Source organism: Seriola lalandi, unplaced genomic scaffold (assembly GCF_002814215.2).
Source record: "Seriola lalandi dorsalis isolate HSWRI2012SDOR001 ecotype SW California unplaced genomic scaffold, Sedor1 jcf7180002054850, whole genome shotgun sequence".
In the NCBI taxonomy this organism is placed as follows: Eukaryota; Metazoa; Chordata; class Actinopteri; order Carangiformes; family Carangidae; genus Seriola; species Seriola lalandi.
Window position 1 is genome coordinate 470,650 of NW_019525403.1, and position 20,996 is coordinate 491,645.

At 43.1% G+C, this 20,996-nt stretch overlaps 2 protein-coding genes across 4 annotated transcripts in view; one reads left to right on the forward strand and one right to left on the reverse strand.

Moving 5' to 3' along the window:
• als2b (alsin Rho guanine nucleotide exchange factor ALS2 b) overlaps positions 1-13,244 on the reverse strand; it is a 21,822-nt gene extending 8,578 nt beyond the window's left edge. Inside the window, exons 1-20 of one of the 3 annotated variants that reach the window (XM_023427010.2) lie at positions 13,081-13,244; positions 12,588-12,680; positions 11,473-11,618; positions 10,274-11,262; positions 9,172-9,550; positions 6,841-7,015; positions 6,490-6,586; positions 6,310-6,387; positions 5,997-6,227; positions 5,705-5,876; positions 5,403-5,592; positions 5,232-5,297; positions 4,894-5,056; positions 4,142-4,273; positions 3,892-4,020; positions 1,420-1,490; positions 1,091-1,157; positions 780-982; positions 624-689; positions 404-502 (exon numbers count right to left, since the gene is read on the reverse strand). In XM_023427010.2, the coding sequence (XP_023282778.1) occupies positions 404-502; positions 624-689; positions 780-982; positions 1,091-1,157; positions 1,420-1,490; positions 3,892-4,020; positions 4,142-4,273; positions 4,894-5,056; positions 5,232-5,297; positions 5,403-5,592; positions 5,705-5,876; positions 5,997-6,227; positions 6,310-6,387; positions 6,490-6,586; positions 6,841-7,015; positions 9,172-9,550; positions 10,274-11,262; positions 11,473-11,618; positions 12,588-12,607 (3,473 nt within the window). In that variant the 5' untranslated portion in view covers positions 12,608-12,680; positions 13,081-13,244. Of the gene's footprint in view, positions 1-403; positions 503-623; positions 690-779; positions 983-1,090; positions 1,158-1,419; positions 1,491-3,891; positions 4,021-4,126; positions 4,274-4,893; positions 5,057-5,231; positions 5,298-5,402; positions 5,593-5,704; positions 5,877-5,996; positions 6,228-6,309; positions 6,388-6,489; positions 6,587-6,840; positions 7,016-9,171; positions 9,551-10,273; positions 11,263-11,472; positions 11,619-12,587; positions 12,681-13,080 lie in introns of all 3 variants that reach the window. The other 2 variants (XM_087179546.1, XM_023427012.2) reach the window with 2 other exon arrangements.
• A 1,502-nt stretch (positions 13,245-14,746) lies between these two features.
• Positions 14,747-20,775, forward strand: LOC111670309 (neuronal acetylcholine receptor subunit alpha-2-like). The gene is made up of 8 exons (XM_023426961.2): positions 14,747-14,858; positions 17,114-17,265; positions 17,386-17,430; positions 17,578-17,687; positions 18,429-18,648; positions 19,506-20,008; positions 20,098-20,527; positions 20,616-20,775. The coding sequence occupies exons 1-8, from the start codon at positions 14,792-14,794 to the stop codon at positions 20,739-20,741; spliced, it is 1,653 nt and encodes a 550-aa protein (XP_023282729.1). The 5' UTR covers positions 14,747-14,791; the 3' UTR covers positions 20,742-20,775.
• The last annotated feature ends 221 nt before the right edge of the window (positions 20,776-20,996 follow it).

Consider the following 20,996-nt stretch of genomic DNA (forward strand, 5'->3'; position numbering starts at 1 on the left):
CCCCCCCCCCCCCCCTAACTTCACAGAGAATACTGGTTACATTGTAACGAAAGCCACACAGAGACTTTATCTACTTAGGAAGTTGACTTAAGGAGAAGCCCCAGATCCAACCAGGAAATATAAATATAATATAAAGATTAAATAAAGATTAAAACCCTTTGCACTCACAATTTCAGCTTTTACCTTCAGGGAGGCAAGCCAACGAGGAAACAGATTGCATAGCCTCCTTTGATCTATCATTTTATAGTACTCTATTAATGTATTTTAAATCACCTGCTGTTGTGTCTTACTGTTTTTTAAAACTATGTTTTTTTTAAAACTATGTTTTAAAAAACTATGGTCTTAACCAACAAAACTATTCTCACATGCACACACACACACACACAAACACACACACACTCACCTGTATGTCCCCAGGCCGTGCATCTTTCCATCTTTCCATTGACCTTGATAGTGATCGTTCTTGTTGAGCGTTTTATTGGGAGCGACAAACTCACCAAAGCTACAAAAACGAATGAATACATGAACAGGATGAAGAAAAAAAAAAAATTCACAATCTCAGACAATCCTGACTCACACAGAAGGGCTCATGCACGGTGAACACACATGATGACAGCACTCACCCATCTTCAAGTCCATTCTTGAACTCCCCTGTGTATATTCGCCCATCTGGCCATTTTAACACTCCCCTGGAAAACATAATCAATCCCAATCACGAAATACATCAATATTTAAAATGCTCTTGCCAGTGTGTGAGTGTGTGACAGTGTGTGTCCTACCTGCCGTTGGGTTTGCCAGCGAGCCAGCGACCTTCGTACTTCGCCTCTTTCAGACGCCCGTCCTTATAAAAAGTATAGGAGGCCGACCTGGAGATAGGAGGCTCCAGCTTTTGCCCTGACCCCGAGCCGGCTGACGTCGTGTCCTGCCCGGCCCCACTCAGGGCCTGGTCCACCGCCTGGTTGATGGAGCGAAGCCACTTGGCCTGCGAACAAATTCACACACACTTTTAAGATGTGATCCAGTTTCCACCAAATGGAAATATATATTTCTGAGGAGAGCGTAGTGTCACCAGCAGTAAGAGATGGTTTACCTTCTCCATGGGAGAGGAGGCCAGCAGGGTGAAGGTCTCCTCTGGTGTGATCACCTTTAAACTGTATCTACACACACACACAATACACAACACACACAGTTTTAGACAGGGAACAAACACTGGCTCAAAATGTGAAAAACACAGTTTCAAATGAGAAAAACCTTGAATAAATACAACAAAATAAGAAGTATAGGATTTAGTCTATGTCGTACATCTGAATCTAAATATTATCGTGGCAGTATAATTCTTGATTTTGTGCATCGACACATTATTTTTCAAAATATTCAAAGGTTTTCTGAGCTCCTCAAACATTGATGACTAACACTCACGTGCCAGTGTTCTCCTCTGGGATGGGCTCCACCCACAGCGTGGCCAAAGGGAAGACGTGATGGGTGGAGAACTGGAGGAGGAGAGGAAAGAGGAGAGGAAGAAACAAGAGAGGGACAGACATGGAAAAGGGAAGCGACAGACGGAGGAAGACAGAGGAGAGAAAAAAGAAGGGAAAAGTGTTTAGAAAGAGAAAGGAACATTGTTATTTTCATAAAACATCTGAACACACACAGAAGATCATTTTCAAACACAAAGAGGAGGTGAACTACAGCCTCTTTGAACACAAGTCTATAGTTTCTACCACTGAGCGTGAGAACAACTGATCTGTTCCTCTTGACAGGGAAGACATCACATGTCAAAAAGTCATTTTTCAAAAGCTATTTCTGTCTATAGGTCTATATGGGGGACTGTGTTTGTTTGACAACTAAATGTGAATATTTTAGGCTTAAGTATAAGATAAAAGCCACAACCGTAACAGCTCTAGTCTGTCCTCTCTGCTGCAATTTAGTTTTTTTATTGTTTCAATTTGAGCCAATTCCTTTTATAATTTAGCCCTACGTTTACAATGTTAGAGGCTACTTGCCTTTAATTTAAAGTGTGTGTTGCTACAAGACATATCCAAGATTTCACTTAAAAAAATGAAACAGAAAAAAATTTGAAGCACATTCAGGCAGACTTTGAAGACATGTAGAAGAATTCTGCTTCTTGTTCAAACTCAGCCTAAAGGACACCAGGGTCAGTCATGCAAGACAACATGTGCTTCACATGTTTTTGAGGTGTGCATGCTCTTCTTCACACTTTTTAACACCCTGCGTCTCTTTCATACAGTTGTACAGGTTCACATCACAAGACACAGAGGAGTCAGCTACTACTTTCAACAGCTCCTGCAGGGATTTAAATGGATAAAAGCTGATTTTTAGCCACAGAGTAAAATATAATCAGAGAGCTCTGACTGTTGGAGAGTAGGATAATGACAGAAGGAGAGTGCGTCAAGGCAGGAGTCACACAGTCAGTAAAGGAGGTAGAGGGACTGAAATGTGCAGGACAACCGCAGAGAGGGAAGAACAGGCAGGAGTGAAAATGGGAAGAGAGAAGGGAGACAAACAGGGAGAGAGAGAAGGGAACTGCTTTGGAAAAGTGAACCAGGAAGAGCTGCTACTTATAGAATTTGAAAGGATAGAATGGATATCCTGTGTGTTTATTCTGTCCTTTGGTCTGGCCTGTGTTTACATGTGAACCAAGGCTTTAACAGGCAACAAATTCTCCAAGAAGATGGAACATTTATGAAATGTTTCTGCATGTTTTGGATTTCAAAAGTTGCAATGTGGCAAAAAGGGGAATAAGATCAGTAAAAAAAAAAGAAAAAAAAGCCTTGGTTATAGCCAGTTCATCCTCCAGTGCAGTCCCCCACAGGTGGAGAGCAGGCAGAGTGAAGGCAGGGATAGGGCTGGGTATCAAACCACTGTCAGATAAAACAGGGACATTGTTGTAGTTTCAAGCTTCGGGGTTTTATCACCATCAAGATCAAGAAGAGCAAAGAAGAGCAAACTAAAGTAAAACCAAAGGCTTGAAACTGCAATTTTTCCTCTGTCCTTTTTTTTAGTGTAAGTTTACTCTTGTAAGTTGTGCAGATTGTAAAACTCAGAGACAAACTTGTGATTTTAGGTCATGTGAGTGAAACTGACACGAACCGGTCCAATAATTATTCTTATAATAAATACACACTGGGTTTCCACTTTAGCAACTTTAATGTCGATAAAAATCATCTTATTCTCCACTGTCCATGTGACTCCATGCACCTCTCAATCGATTGGACATATTCTTGTCTTGTGCATCTCTCTTATCTCTTTTCAGCTTGATGTGTTACAGATTTCTACAAGAAGTGAAAATAAGTTTGGCTTCACAGCATGACTTCGTATTGACCAACTGATCTGCTGCTGTTCTTTACAACCCTGGTGTAATTCCTTGGGACTTTGTTAACTTAAATAAAGCGTTAATAATAATTAAAATACTACACAACATGTTAAAAGTTGAACTATTCATCCTGCCTAGGCAATAAACCAAATCCTAAACATCTGCTGTTACTACAGCCGGCATAATTCATAATTATCTCATTTACAGGTGTGTGTGTGTACATGTGTGTTGAAGTGTGTTTGACATGTGTTTAAATGGTCTAAATCTTATGACACAGAGCCCTAAGCCCTTCACACACACACACATATAAAGAAGAAGAAGTAGAGTGGGACAGGGGGAGAGTCGGGGTCTCTGTGCTGACATTTGCTTCTGACTGCATACTTACAAGATTTTTACAAGGCGCCACGCCCTGACAGCACGAAGGCAAGCACACACAAACGCTTGAAACACACCAGGTTACACTGTCTCAAATATGGCGGCTTTAGAAAGTGAAAGAGCCAAAAGAAGTGAGTGAGTGAGTGTGTATGTGTGTGTATGTGTGTGTGTGTGGAGCTGACCTGTGCGTGGACCAAAGCGTCGTTGAAAAGGATGAACCAGTTGACAGAGAACCTGCCGGCGTTCTGCAGGGTCAGAGCCTTGTTGCTGCTCTCGCAGATCAGCCGGCGGTGAGGCTTCCTCAGAGAGTCCTGACCACACACAATGACACCCATTCAGTCATCTGTGACATCATGTGACACCTCTATGGGCTCAATGTGAAGGATACGCATGATGGTAATAACGAGAAACACATACACTCAGCGAGTTTACCGTCATTTTGCCAGGGAAGCTCTTCCAGAAGTGGAACGTGTACTCGGCCTCCTTTCGTCTTCGCTTCAGCTGCAGGGCCAGAGCTTCGAACCTGGAGCAGCTGTCCTGCAGCTTCTGGTAGTCACTGGAGCACTGAGAACACACAAAAACATTCACCGTGAATCATGTGACATGGTTTTTCACACATGGTCACATTCTGCTGATTTTACCAAAAGAAATGTTCATACACAAATGAAAATTTAGGCTCATTTTTCCAATCATTTTTAAGGCTTTTAGAAAAATTTTTACATTTTAAAGCTTGAAAACTAATATTTCTATCAAGACATGGGGCAACAATTTGTTTTACAGGTCATAAGTTTCCTAATAATGTCCTAAATAGACAATTGGATGTAATTGTAAATTCTTAGAAAGGTCCTTGAACTGAAATTTGCTACTACAGCTGAAACAATTAGGTAAATGATTAAATCAGCAGCTATTTTCAAGACAACCTTTCTACACTACAATCTGATTAGTGAGGAAAATGATTGACAGGTTAACTGAAAATGAAAAGCCCAATCTGGTACAAATCATAGGAGACAGTGTTCAGAGGGTTTACTTCCAATTAAATTTATTCCAAATGATTGGTTCTTTTGCTTGCTCTTGTGAAAACTAAATCTTAAAAATTAAAAAACACATATAAAATGGACAAAAGTGGATCAGACAATAATAAATAAAAAACCCACTAGAGAAGTAAGGTCTGTATGTTTTCCTACCACTTCGAAGCATGTGGCCAGTTTCAGCAGCAGCCGGCCGTATTCATGAATGTGGCGAGTTGGGAGGTAGAAGAGCGCCACCAGGAGGTCGGCCATGGCGGGGTTCTCCTCGCTGCACTCCGACAGCCTCTGCAGCAGCTCAGGAGTCTTCCCAAAGAAATCTCTTCAAAGAAAATCATCACTTGTTATTAAAAATCGAATGCGTCACGTTTAGGATCTGTTTTGTTTTTTCATCAGACTTTTGAGTTTCTGGGTGTTGCAGCAGTGTATCATGTCTGGGTTTATAGGAATGAGCTCCATGTGTTAAATGTTGTGTTTGTGGATTTGTGTGTACTCACAGCGAGGGCTTGGTCAGGGCCTGGAAACCGCCCATTACATGGAAGTTGCCCAGGCAGTTGCAGAACCTTGACAGGAATAAAGAAAGACGTGTTATTACACAGACAAAGGCAGTAATTAGTATTCTTATTAATCTATTCATTTTTGTATCGATCACAGGGGTAAAGACGCACTCATTATAAGAATCGAGGAAGATGCTGGTGTGGTCGAGGATGAGAAGACTTTTGACATCACGGCCACGGCGCAGGTTGGCGGTGAGGCTGGTGGCATGTTGCCCGGTCAGGTGACACAGGAGGCTGAAGCGACCCGCAAGCGTCTGCAGAAGCCCTAGGGTCACCTGTCCGAGGGCCGAGCTCAGAGACTCTGGAGGAGGACAGAACATAAACAAAACAAATGATAAAAACAGCCTTCGAGTTGAACCTAAACTTTTCTCCCTTATTCTCTGTGTTTATTTTCCCCTTTGTGTCACTCTTACCGAGCTCCAGCAGGGGGCGTATTATCTGTGTCTTGACATTACACAGCTTGCAGTAGAACTTCCTCTCTGCTGCGGCCAGCTCGTGGAGGCTAGCGATGAAGCCCATCACGTTCCTATCCGAGAGCGCCACACATCGCCGGCCACCGGCAAACACACTGCTGACGTAACCCAGCTGGAAAAAAACATTGACGCTTCCTGGTTGTTTCTTTTAATGTGCATTTTTATTCTCTAAATTGATTAAAATCACAAATCTGACTTGCAAAAAAAAAGCTACCAGCTACTGTGTCCTTACATTCATGCAGAAGGGTAGTAGTACAGGCTGTGGCGTGTAGCCTCTTGCCCGCTCCTCCTCTTCCTCTTGCTCTTCCTGCTGACCTGGCTCCTTGGCCTGACTCTCCTCATCCCCCTCTTTCACCTGCTGTCCGCTGTAATAGATGATGGGCTGGATGCAGTCTCCATCTGCAAGCAGGAGGGAGTGTCTCTCTCCAGCACTCACGTCCCACACGCGGATGCCCTCCGATAGCTGCACGAGGAGGCGAAAAGTTCAGATATGAAAAACAAGGTTTTGCGCGTGTGTGTGGTTGCACAGGAGTTGGTTTCCTCACCTTTGCGAGGCGCGGGACTGTGCTGGGTGAGTCCATGTGTCCGAGCTGACCAGAGCTGTTTCTGCCCCATGAAAACACCTGGAAGACAGGAGGACACACTGATGTAGGCGACTGCTCTCAATAGTTAACGGACAAATCAGTGGTAAATTGGGTCAAAGACTGGAGCTGTGACCGACTGACCTGAGACTGAGCGGTCAGAGCGAGGGAGTGATGAGCGCCGGCTGCCACCCGCACCACCTCCTTATTATTCAAACTCTTGATGCACAGTGGCTGTAACCTGTAAACAGACACATAACACTAGTGTCAGAGACAAATAACACATCTTAAAGGCCCACAAAAAGCTTCTGCACAAACCTGTTTAAATTATAGAATCACGACATATCACCATGATCAATATGTTTTATTGTTTTAACATATTGCTTCTGCCCAATTTGGTAATTTCTCCCTTCTTTGTGCTTTTTTCTTGATAATCACATGATGTCAGTTGTGAGGAAAAAAAATCCTGTCCTGTTGTAATGTGTCGCATCCTACCTGGCCAGGTTGTCTCCATGTCCCAGCTGTCCGTGGTCGCCGTGGCCCCAGCTCCACACCTCTGTCTGCAGGGTGGGCAGTACTTCCTGGGCCTCGGGGACCGCCCCTCCCAGGGGAGTGAGGGCGACTGCGCGCATCCTGTGACGACCGGCTTTCCTCAGCAGCCGCGGGGAAACTGTTAATACAGAAAAGGGAACAGCACTTCTTTAGTGTCTTTCCTTTTTTTATCTCTTCACTGCAAACCCACTTCACTGGCCCAAGACTGAGTGACCTCAGTCTCTTTAAAGAATGTCTTATATTAGCTAACACTACACACACTGTATAGATAATGTTTAATGAATTGTGGACATGTTTTCAAGATCAAAGCAACCTAAATTTCAGGTGCAAAGTCCAGCACAAATCAATGAATGTTATCAAAGCAAGCACACGCCTGCACAGAGACAGCAGTGATGTTCAGAGCAGATCACATCAGCTGGATCATGTCGAACACATGCTCATACAGCAGACAAACAATGAGGAGAAGCCAGCAGTCAGCACACAGAACAAACACTGATAAGCGAGAGGAGAGAGAGATTAACTTCCTCTTCAAGGGGAAGTTTTTGTTCCATAACATCATATTGATATATTCTGAGGAGAAAATGAAAAGATCTCAAAGTATCAAGACAGCTATCTCCTTTGCAAACACAGCATAATGTTGGAGGTGATGTTATTGCATCAACAATAATAGTTTAGCACTGTATTTTGTGTTAAATATCCACACTATTACATTTGTGTAACCATGTTAAGATCCCACTTTCACTGAGAGCTGCGTATTTTATAACATGAGTGCATCAAAAACAGACAGAGCAGAGAAATTATCAAATAGTGAGATTTATGGTTCAGTGTCACTCTGACCAGTGGTTCTGTTTGTTAAAGGATGATTAAAACTTCCAGTGAAAAAGTCAGAGAACGCCTGATTTCTGAAATTTAGATCATAAACTCCACAAAGCTACCTTTTAAAAAGAGACCAGGCTCAATCAAAACAGTATCATTTTAGTTAACAATAATAAAAAAAAAAACTTGCTTCTTCTCTTCCATTATTGGAAACTACAGGACTGCAGGACACAGTAGCTAATTTACTGTCTTGAGCATCTTCATGGCATCCAGTGGAGAGCCATCTGGTCACCCAAAGGACACAGACACACTGGGCGGGACTTAATATCCAGCCTTTATTAATAACAGCAGCCATGTCAAGACTCCTCACATCTACGGCTGATAGACATATAAACATAATCATTATTCAGGCTGTAATTTCTCCACTGGATTTGATTTTGACCGGTGGCGTCTCTTCATGTGTCGAACCAAATGAGCACAATGGCTTTTTTTTTTTCTTCCTTTTTTTTTTTAACTTGTGTGAGAGTTTTCATGATTTGTCTCCTAATTTCCTCATCAAACCTGATCTTTCAGCCTTGAAACCTGATATTCATAAAACCCACAAGGAGGTCAGTTCAAAAGCAGATGATGAAATCCAGAGCAAATGATCTGTGAGGAATGACAGAAATGACGTTAGACGGGGGAAACTCCATCCATCTATCGGTTTTCTACACCTGCTTACTTCTATTCGGGGTCACACAGAAGCTAAGTCCTATCCCACAATGCACAGCATTCCTTTCTCTCCTCTCTCTTTATTAAGACACAAAACTTTAATTTTGCTGTGGTAAATCTGCTAAATCTTTCTGTGCCCTCCAATGTTTTCTCCACCACCGCCAGGGGGAGAAAGTTCAAAGACAGTCGCAAAGTAAAGTGGCACCCGTTTTTCTGTCACCTCTTACTGAGACAGATTAACAAAGTTAGAGGCTAAAAAATGTGTTTTTAATCACACAAAGGCGACCATTCAGATGGGCTAACCTGGCTCAAACTGGTTCTAATGGCTCCTTTCGGAGAGTTGTGTTAGGAGAATTAAGTGTGTGGGGAGCTGCATTATTGAGTGGATTCAAGAGCCATTTTTCATTATGTCTAAAAATTTGGATATTTGAGAGATGTCTGAGTGAACTGATTGGTGCATCTTGCTGTCAAATTATTACAGGGTGTTATGTTTTGCAGCTTTTAACCCAGTCCAATAAATTTGTTTTCCCTCTATTTGCTTCCAGTCACTTTTAGTATTGATTTATACATTTTATAATTAACTTCTAAAGCCATTAATGCTCTTGATTGTTAAAAGATGTGGTGTAAAAATAAAGACACACAGCATGCCACAATGACAAGCCTGAGCAGTGCTCACAAGCTGGATGATGAAGCCCGAAGCAAACGCACACACTGACAGCGACCTGCACATGCGCAAGGTGTACTTACGCAGCAGAGAATAGGAGGATGATAAGAGGTGAACAGCGTATCTACCCTGTGAGAGGAGTCCTGGGAGCGAGAGGCGCCGCCGCAGACCCTCTGCCTCCTCCTCGCGGATGTCTCCTGTGCTGGAGCTCTTCTTGGTCTGCATGGACTCCTCCTGGCGGACGCGCTCGGTTTTGTTATCGCCCACTCCAGGGACGGTACCGGTAATCCCCGCTGGCCCACCTGACCTCGACACACCCGAGGGCAGGTAGAAGTTCATCATCTTTTTGAGAGACAAGGCCTCGTAGGTGGAAGCGACCCGCTCGCCCACCGCAGAGGCGCAGGAGGCCACCAGGTTGTTGAGCGCGGAGCTCGAGGTGGAGGCAAGGCCTCCGGCTGAGGGCTGGATGAGAAACAGAAGAATCAGGTTTAAACTCACAGTTCAAAGGTCAAAGTCTTAGTGACAGAGGAGTCTGAGTACTGTTTGATAAGACCTACAGCATGTTAGGCTTCTATTTAGGCCAGTTATTTTCATTATTGATTAATCGGTTGATGACTTTCTCAATCATCTGATTAATCAGTTGAAAAATATGGCCACCACAATTTCTCAAAGCCCAAATTGACTTATTCAAATTATTTCTTTTGTCCAAATCAGTCTAAATATATTCGGTTTGCTCTCATAGAACCAGAAAATATTCACATCTGAGAAGCTGGAATCAGTGAATTTACAATTAATCGCTGCAGATTAACTTTCTGTCAATCAACGAATCGATTAATCAACTACTCATTTCAGCTGTACTTCTATTACACACAAGATATTAATCCGAAGAATCCGATAATGATATAAAATCCTGAGCTAATCAGTAAATTCCTAAAATGTTTTGGTGAAAACAAATTTAACAATCAGTGTGAAAATACAGGCACATCTGTCTTTTTCAGTCTGAGAACCTGAAATCTAGCAACACTGTCATCTTAAGACAATTTTCAGTTACTTTATTTCCAGTCACAAATGAATAATTACAAGCTGAATTGCAGAAAAGATTTTAGATTTTTCATAGTAACTAAAAATGATGTGAAAGATGTTGTATTTTTCTCCATCATTATGCAGTGAAAGGTGGAGACTCACCAGCAGCGTGTGCAGTCCTCCAGCGGCCGTCTTTGCGTCTGTCTGCGTGTTGTCTGTCAGCTTCTTCAGGTAGTCTTTGACCGCCTGTTCGTCTGGATAGAGTGAACTCTTGACCACAGACACGGCACTGCTGCTGCCTCTGTACTGAGCCGTGTGGTCAGAGTCTGAGGCTTGCAGCACTCCGTTAGCCACGGCTGATTCGCCTTTCTCCAAGTCCTGGAAGGGGGTGGGGTCAGAGGAGTGCTCAGCACTTTTAGGAGGTGCTGAGGAATCAGAGTTTGAGGTGGAAGTATGGGAGGGGAGGACTGGCTCAGATGGGGATGTTTTGAGTCCTTGGGCGGGGGCAGGCGCCTCCAGTCTCCCTTCATCCTCAGTCAACTCCACACCGAGGGGGCAGTAGTGACTGTCAGAGATGATGACGTGGTCCTCTTTGTCTGTCATGGTGTAAAGCAGCTGGTTACACTGTCTGCATTTGTCCACAGGGGGTCGGTGGATGTCCTGGGGGCCCAGGCAGCGAACCAGAGCCAGACTGTGTGAAGCCCCGCAAGCCACCTGAAGAACATACCTTCCTGCTAAGTGTTCAACCTTTTGTGGTTTCCAGACAGGAAAGACGCTGGCGTTGAGGCCCAGCTGGCAATCGCTACCCCACGCCCATACCTCCCGCTGGACAGAGAGCGCCAGGGTGTGCTGCTCCCCGCAGACCAGCTCCAGCACCGGCACCGTCTGCGGGGGGCTGGTGTCAGTCTCCACCACAGCCACCGGAGTCGGGTTGGGGACGGTGCTGAGGCCCGACAGGCCACACTGTCCCGCACCATTGTCCCCCCACATGTGGACGCCACCATCCTCCGTCACTGCCCCGTTGTGGAAACTTCCAGCTGCAACAGCGACCACACGCTGCCCGCTCAGAGCGCTCTCCAGGGTGGGTTTCGTCGGCTCAGGGACTTGACTCTGCTTCCATGGCAGCTCCCCAAAACTGTACACCTGCCCTCCTGGATAAGAAGTAACAACAGCACAAAGATCAAAGAGGAACATGGAACATCTCTCATCTCAAGTTTAGTTTTTTCAGTTCTTGAAAAGAATTACTCTTTCACTACAGCAAGTTTGAGTGTGGCTGACTTTCCTGTCATTTCTCTAATGTCTGGTTGTAATAAACAAATACAAATACCCCCAAATCTTAAAACAATAAAAAAAAGCTTTACCTTCCACCAGCAGAACTCCATGTCGTGTGCCCAGAGCGACCTGAAGGATCGGCCGGGGTAGGAGCAGCCTCTCTGGGGTGACACTGCAGGAGTAGCCCTTCCAGGTGTGGAGCAAGCCTCGCTCTCCACCATCGTCATCTCCAGAGCTGGGAGATTAGTCATTCAGAGACATAATGAGTACAGCAGTGCTAGAGTGACTCAGACAGCAGTGGAGCTGTTTGGCACAGATGAATAAGATATATCAGGATTCGGATATGCAAGACTAACAAACCTTGTTCGTAGGATCAATTCATTGTATGTTTTGTTGTCAAGAAGAGAAAAATAGAACACTGTGGTACATGTCCTTTGATGAACTATCAAACGCTAAATGATTGAAGATCCACCCAAACTATTTGCTCAGTATTATCTTATGTAAACTGATTCTAAATTTAAAGGCAGAGATGTACTGTATACCCAAGGGCTGCCAACACACATTACATAGGGTATTACAAATATCAAGAGTGTTTTCAAGGGAACATAATGTTCTTCATCCAACAATACAGATGAGTAAGGCTGCTACATACCATTATTTTCACTTATTGTATGACAGAGGATTTACAATATCTTCAAACTGCATACTTTAAAATCCCAGCAGTTCAAACCCCAAATACATTTAATTTACCATCAAATGAGAATATGATAATAGAAAATATTCACATTTGAGAAATTGAAACCTGCTAAAATAGCTGTGGATTAATTTTTTGGGGATGAAGTAATGAATTCATTGTCTCATAATCTGCCTGAATACAGGCAGGACACAAGTGAAAACACAGAAAACACACACTTAGAACACGACTATATCTGAAAGAGAACAAATTTAGAAACAGAGAAGCTGCCAGACTGTCTGCAGGTCCTCAGATTTTGGCTTAGAATTGGTGTTTCACACCCCCCACCCCCCAGTCTGAAGCAGCATTTAATCTGAACAACAGATGTTTTGTGGGAGAAAGCAGAAGTGTGCACCAGTCCAGCTGTAGGCGATGTCACATGGGGATCACATCTTGCCAGCTAACCTAGGTGGAAGCAGCAGTAAAGCAGAATAAAATAATCCTCTTTAGCAGCACCTTGGAGGGACCTACCTCTTTCTCTGGGTTTCCATGAGTGGGGTTTATTACTCCATTTGCATGTCAGACTCAGAGCTGATGGTGCTGTTATCACTCCTGAATGCAGATCTACAACACAAACAAAACACAGCTCATTTAGCTGAGAGCTCGGAAACAGTCCTGCTGTTAGAGCAAATAAAGCATGTTTGCCTGAGTTATAGGGGAAAACCCAGAAGGAACCAGAGCCAGAAACTCACTGTACAGAAAATGAAACCGGGTGAAATGTCATAATAGAAGCAGTTATAGTTTCGTTTCCATGTGTTTAAGCTATTTTCTGCCCGTGGTTAACTAACTGACACTGAATACTCTCAAAAATCTGCATTTATTACACGGAACCTGTGTCAGGTGCCACATATTAATGTTAATCCTGCTAGCTAACATCAGCTAATCAACCCAGCTAACTAAGCTAGCTCAAACCACAGGTGTCACTTCTCTGTTTTCTTGAAAATAAAAGCGTCTTGTTTCTTACCGGCTGGTTCTTGTCACGGTTGCACAAGGTGCTCACACACAGGGACAGGCGACACACACACGTCAGTCGACTTGTTTGGCAGCTAAACGCCGCTGGTTGTTATTGCTCATCTCCTGATGTTGACACGGAGAGGCACAGCTAACAACAAAGATCGTCTACGGGACAGGAGGCCTGACTCCGCGCGACACTGTTGTGACAGCATGGACGGAATCCGAGAAGACTCAGAATAGAGAGAGCGCCGCGCCGTAACTCGGCTAATAATTACTATTACGCAACTTTTAATGTTACTGAATGAGTTACTGGTACTGTCACGCGTACAAGTATTGTAAAAAATACATCTGTGCCAATCACGGAAACCGATTAGTTTTTATTAGTCCTAGAAATGTGTAAAACTGTAAGTCTGTGGCGCTAAATTCAGCTTTAAAAAGTTTAATTTTGTCATATAAAATATTTCAAATACATTTTCATTCATTCGTATTTCATTGCTAGAAAAACTTGAATATATAGGCCTACAATAACTTAATCTATCCCTCACCACTCTTTCATAACTTGCACTTTCAGAAAATATGAAAATTACAACCACAAACAGCAACATCAGCCAACACTTTCACTGATTATCTATTGATACTGTCTGTCAAATTACCTGCCACTATGAAGCCAAATCTGATTTTAGAAAACACTGAGGTGACAAGTCTAATACTAGGAATAACATTTTTATTTATAATTAATTAATTTTTAATTTTTATTGATTTTTTGCTGGGATCAACCTACAAAAATCCACCTGTTGTTTCTCTTCTTAAAATGTAAACAGTCCAGATTCTTACAACGACCTTAAAAAGACAGAGGACCGCAGAGAATTGTACATCAAGCTTTTAACTTCCTCCAGCTCTTCCAGTTCACTTTTCTCCTTGACTGGTGTCAGTTCCACTCACTGAGCACTTTAATCTGCTGATTCAAGCAGTTTGACTCTGACTTCAATGATATATTCACGCTGCAGACACTACTTCATACAATATAGAGAAAGGGAGTTGTGGTCAGGGGCCTATGGCACAATGCCTGACTGAGGCTGAGAGACTATTGACCTTGATGGAGTGTGTATGTGTGTGTGTGTGTTTGGTCTCTGCAGTCAGTTAGGATCTTATGCTGGTCTCAGGAAAATGTATTGGTCTTCTTATGCACAGATTGAATCCACAGAAGAAGAAAAAATGTTGGAGATTGCTATTTCATTATTCAAATGAAACTATCACTAAATCAGTAAATTTGATACTGAAGAAAACGATAAAACCTGATGATGAGTCCTGTCCCATTACTCTACAATGATAATAGTCTACTATCTTTTCTCATAATTATGACTTATTAGGCTATTACTTAATATAATTACTTAATTATCATTATATCCATCTATATCTATATGATATTGCACCAATAAAGAAGTGCAACAAGCTGATACAGTATAATATACATGGCAATAATAATATGTTTTTTCCAACATTAAAGCTGTTTAATGGAAAGTAAAAGACATTAATAGTTGGGCACCGGCAGAAACACATGTGATGTAATGGCAGGAGTCGGGGTTGAGGCTGTTTGGGGGGGGGGGGGGCTGACAAATTGTGTGGAGATGATCGGTGGAGGAACAGAGGCTTCAAACTTATTGTCACACAACCTGAGCTTCACCTTCACGGAGCTGGACTCTTTGTTTCTGTCGTTTCCAATGGAGCAGAGAAGAGATCTGACACCGCTGATCTGCTGCTGCTGCTGCTGGATCCTCGTCAGCTCCGGTGAGTGAGGCGGTGAATTCATTGTAGAAAACGCTGCTTAAAACGAATCAGTTATAATCTTATAACATTCATACAGGCTAGTAAAACTTAACAGAAGCGTCCTACCATCTAATATTTTACAGTGACTTCATAATAATTTGTTTTTCATCCCTGACTCATTTTAGAATATGCAACATTCAATGGTGAGTTTATTATGATAACATTCTTATGGTAATCTTATAATATTTCCAAAGACTTAACAGAGTGATTTTGCCACTTAATTGTGACTTTATAATATCTGGTTCTTTACTTTATAATAATTAATGGTATTATACCTGCTGTGGTATCCCATAATAACTGAGTAATCATTTTATGAAGCTTTCATATTTTTGCAGTATCAATTTAAAATGCACCATAGGAGAAATAAAAAATCACTTTTTTTTTCTCCACTGAAGGTGTGAAGTGATTATATACTCACTCATAATTTTAGGTAGCTGAAGCTTAAGTCTCCTATAAGACTGCTATAGATGTTTTCTTGAAGGAATCCTGTACTTTTTCTTTCCCGGGAAGCGCAAAGATGGCAAAGACACATATTTAACCTGCACTGACAAATTCAATAAAGTGTTAAACTCCATCATAATGATGAACGATCTTACAGCATCTTGAATAATGAGCACACTGTTGGAAAACTGGGAAAATCATATGCATCATATACTGTATGATGATTCCAGAGAAAATTAAATCATCTGAGGTGCATTTACGTTTTTGTTGCATTTTTTTGTAACAGAATTAGGAAGCTGCATTAAAACAAGCACACTTTATTAAAATGCCTTACCTGCCACTTATTAAAAAAAGTGCATTTTAATGACAAAAACTGAATTTAAATGTCATGTTGAGCTGTCATAGAAGAGGAAACAACTGACCCATCATCCTATCAGGGTTTAACCTAAATAATTTGTTGTAAATAAGAAATTGCAGATATCATAAAACCTGGAGTTTTGGAGTGTTAGAAAAAAAAAAACCGCCTCAGTGCTGAATCCTGTAATCCCACAACACATGATCCTCCGCTGGCAGAGCCTTACCTGAAACATCATTTTGTCGGTTATAAATAGACAATATAATCACAAAACCTGGCATCACACACACACACACACATTTGCACAGTCTGTGCTCCTGGCTCGCCGTTTCTTGCACTGGCTAATCCTAAATTACTCGCTGGTGATGCCAGGTTGCTCGCCAGAGTTCAAAGCTGTGAGCTCAGAAGCAGAGAGACAGAGAGAGAGAGAGAGAGGGTGAAGGAGAGGCCGCTGGTCTAAAAGTGAAGAGAAGAAGTAGATATTTTTACCACATGCAGCATCAGTGTTCATTTAACCTGCAAGAGAATAAATCACACCGGACACTAAAGGTCAAACAGCAGAGGTTTATTCCAAGCATGAAATGATGCATCTGTGGAGAGACGACTGCCGCTGATCTGCTTGATCCTTATACAAAGTTCAATTATCTCCAACTGCGGAACATAAAATTAAATCAAAGTGCAGCAGCTCACATCCTCTGGAAATGTGGAAAATGCTATGAATAATAGTTCAGGTAATTACCTCTCTTCAGAGAGTGGACACAGTATCTCACTCAGCTGTAATGACTGTTGGAAAACAAAGGGAAAACGGGAGAATAGCCCTTTAAAACCTCGGATAGAGAGGACGCTGATGGTGAAAACTAACAAAAGAAGCATGGAGGAGAACAGAAAAGAGAAGAGCGATTAAGAAAGAAGAAATTTGAAAGATTTTATCCAGTTTCTGGACATAAAATAAAAAAGTTGAAGCAAATAGGAATAAAATAGTTTTATCCAATTATTAAAAATAATAAGAAAAACTTATGGAGGAGGAAAAATTGGAACCACTTTCTTATAAAGATGCAACAAAAGACTTTATGAATGGTTAACAAATATCCATACACATATTGTGCTACAAACAAGATCTGTGTTAATTAGTGAGTTTAAAGGGGCTGATAATTGGATTTTGTTACTAATGGATAGAGCCAGGCTAGCTGTTTCCACCTATTTCCAGTCTTTATGCTAAGCTAAGCTAAGCTGCTGCAGACTCCAGCTCTTCTTCCTTTTCTCTGCAAGAAAGCAAAAATGTGATGTTTCCATCTCAGGTTGTTTTGATTAAAATAACTGAAATCAACGAACAACACTGAAATGTTGTTACTCTACTGTGACCTCTGACCTCTCCTCCTCCTCCTCCTCCTCCTCCTCTTGTTCTGTCTCTCTCTGCCAGTGCTGGCCGCTGAGTGGACTCACGGTCACACCGAGGATGAGCTCTTCAGGAGTTTGTTTGGAAGCTACAGCAAGTGGACGCGTCCGGCACGAAACATCACCGACGTGGTCATCGTCAAGTTTGGCCTCTCTATCGCACAGCTGATAGACGTGGTACGACAGGCGTGATATCTCCACCCCCATATCTCCTGTGAAAACACACAGATATATAGATTTAACGCCAGATGCCCTCACACCACTCATCAACTTTTTGTGTGAATTCTTGGCTTTTAGGATGAGAAAAACCAGATGATGACGACCAACGTGTGGTTGAAACAGGTAGGAAAGAGACAGAGGTTTGTTAGTTGCAGTAGTGTTTATCTACCCCTATGGAAGCTCTCAATTTTGAATGAAAGTGTAAAATTAAAAGTGGTTCAAACAAGAACTGTGTCTTAAATCTGCCTTAAGAAATGTGTGTTTTGACAGGAATGGACAGATTATAAGCTGCAGTGGAGTCCCTCCGACTTTGACAACGTGACGTCCATCAGAGTTCCCTCTGAGCTCATCTGGGTGCCCGACATCGTTCTGTACAACAAGTAACAAAAAACATTAGAACCTGAGAAAATGCAGATTATTGTCATTTTTTCTGCATATATAAGTTATTTTGCAGTGTGCACACACATCTGGGAACATGCACAGACGACAAGGATTCTGTACTTAAACAGAGTTTGAATGTCTGTAGGAGTTGGAAATTATCTGTAGTGATCAATTACCTGCTTGATCCATAACATCGTGCTCATTGGCTGGAGAGCGTATGAGGAGGGAAGGTCACTTAAGATTATACCAGAGCATCTCTGCAAATTCCTGCATACCAATTGGTGATACATGCAAATTACCCTGTTGAATAAATGACCCTGTTTCTGTTGCGGCTGCACAGCGATCTTGCATCAGACAGCTTTAGTCAGAGTTTTAGTTTCTTCCCTTCTGGGCTCGAGGAAGCATTAATTGTGAAATTTTGTCTGGAAGGAGATGAAACTTTCCTCCCCTCCTTCAGCGTTTGTTTAAACGAGGTTGCATCATAAAGGCAGTGTCAACATTCACTGATCAATTATTTAACACTGCCTCTGTAAATGGGCATCGCTCCAGGTTTATTGATTCACCTTTTTGAGTTTGAAACATAATGAGACGGAAACATGGGCTTTGCTGAAAGGAAAAAAAAATATGATGAAAAATCCTTCCTTTTTCTCCCAATAACATGTCAATATTGGTATCCTCTCTCTTTCTTTCTTCCTCCCTTTCAACTTTGACCTCATTTTCTTTTCTTCGTCTTTTTCCAGTGCAGACGGGGAGTTCGCCGTCACCCACATGACCAAGGCCCAGCTGTTTCACACCGGCCGTGTCCGCTGGGTGCCGCCGGCCATCTACAAGTCGTCCTGCTCCATCGACGTCACCTTCTTCCCCTTCGACCAGCAGAGCTGCAAGATGAAGTTTGGCTCCTGGACGTACGACCGAGCCAAGATCGACCTGGAGCCCTTCGAGAACACCGTGGACCTGAAGGTTTGTTTCTCTTCCTCTGTTTTGCTTCTCATTTTGACTTTGTGCAATTTCGGCACAATTGACATCTCTGCTCTCTTGTGATTTGCTCTATTACAGTGTTTAGTTCTGCAGCAGGATGCCAGCTAAACACTTTTTAATTAACACAAGACTTCTCAGCATCATTCAAGATCAGCAAAAGACAGGAAACGAATAAACCGGAGAGATTTCTCAGGTTTTAAAAAGCTAAAAGTTTGTTTAAGAGCTGAGAAGAAGTTAGTTAGTGTTGCACGGTTGGTTAGTTGGTCCACGACTTTGGTCTAGAGCAAAATCCCATGACTCCAACTGAATGGATATACATGAGATATGGTGCAGACATTCATGGTTCCTAGAGGATGAAGCCTAATGACTCTGGAGGTCCCCTGAATTTCCTTGTGGCGCCATCAGCAGGTCAAACATATTCACTTATCGAATGAATATCTTCCCAAAATTTAGTTGAGATATCCATCGTGTCCAGAGGATGAATCCTTATCATTTTGTGTGCTGTTGATTGAGAGCACACTGGGCCCAGCTGCAGCTGATGAAGCTGCCGACCATCCATTCAGCAGCCGCAAGACACAATCAAAAGCAGAACAGGGGCCGTCATAGACCCTATCAAACATTCCCATCAGCTTTAGTTGTACTCTATTGATGCTAATTTGCATGTCAAATAATTGATTATAGTTCATTTCACGAACCAATTTCATGACAATCCAGCCAATATTTGTTGAGACATTTTACTAAAAGCCAAAAACCTCATTGTGGTGGCACTAAAAGAAAAACCCAGGGACATCCCATTAGTCACATCACAACCATGGCTAAAACAAAAATCTAACCTCTAGGATTACTGGGAGAGCGGAGAGTGGGCGATCGTCAACGCCGTGGGCACCTACAACACCAAGAAATACGACTGCTGCCATGAGATCTACCCCGACATCACCTACTATTTCGTCATCCGCCGCCTCCCGTTGTTCTACACCATCAACCTCATCATCCCCTGCCTCCTCATCTCCTGCCTCACCGTCCTGGTTTTCTACCTGCCGTCGGACTGCGGCGAGAAAATCACGCTGTGCATCTCCGTGCTGCTGTCGCTCACCGTCTTCCTGCTGCTGATCACAGAGATCATCCCGTCCACCTCGCTGGTCATCCCGCTGATCGGGGAGTACCTGCTCTTCACCATGATCTTCGTCACGCTGTCCATCGTCATCACCGTGTTCGTGCTGAACGTGCACCACCGGTCGTCCGCGACCCACACCATGCCTCGATGGGTTCGGAGGCTGTTCCTGTCCGCGGTGCCGCGCTGGCTGTGCATGAAGCGTCCACATCATGGACTCAGGCCTGTCAGGTGAGGCGGTTTACACGTTCAGTGTATGTAAACAATAAAAATACAACTCTGCAGCTCATTACAATTTCCCAAACTCACTTTGTTCTCAGGCGGAGCCACCTGACTGATAGGCTCCTCCCCGTCCGGACGCCTGGCCCCTCCCACATCACATCCACCTGGATCACTGAGGAGTCTGACATCGATCTCCACGGCAACCAGGATGACAACGGTTGCTACAGCAGCCACCAGCTGGACTCCTTGGATAGCAGAAATGAAATTCACCACTGCGATCTTCACGGTTACCCACACTTGGCGAGGTTCCGGGTGCAGAGGATTCCTTCCCTGTCTCCTCCCTCTCTTGGTTACACCCTCCTCCCACAGAGACAGTCCACACTCAGCTTGGACTGGGACACCCCTCTTGTGGAGCGTGGTTCCATCCAGACCCCACTGGCCTCTGTGGTGTCTCCTGCAGTGGCGTCAGCCCTGGAGGGGGTCACCTACATCGCAGAGCACCTGAGAGCAGAGGATGCAGACTTTTCAGTAGGTGTAGCACCTCGTTGTTGTTGATAAGACGGATAATGAAATTTGGACTGTTTTGCAGATGTCTCGTCTTTTCTTGTCTCCACAGGTGCAGGAGGACTGGAAGTACGTAGCCATGGTTGTAGACCGGATCTTCCTGTGGATGTTCATTATCGTGTGTCTGCTGGGGACAGTCGGACTCTTCCTGCCTCCGTGGCTCTCTGGGATGATTTAGATCTAAAGAATGAATAAAAGTAATGAATGATTAATTCAGAGAAGGTGGACTGGTGTGTTCTGTGAGAATAGAAATGAGAGATTTCAGTCACAAAAACTCACGCTTGTTAAGTTCCCTCAGGAGGAAGAGAACGTTTTTGATCCAGTTTCCTTCTGTTTTTGAAATTTGACAAATGTGATGCAACTCTCTCAGCACATGTACAACTGGGAATTTGCAGCAAAAAGATAAATGAAAATCGGACCATAATTAAATGTT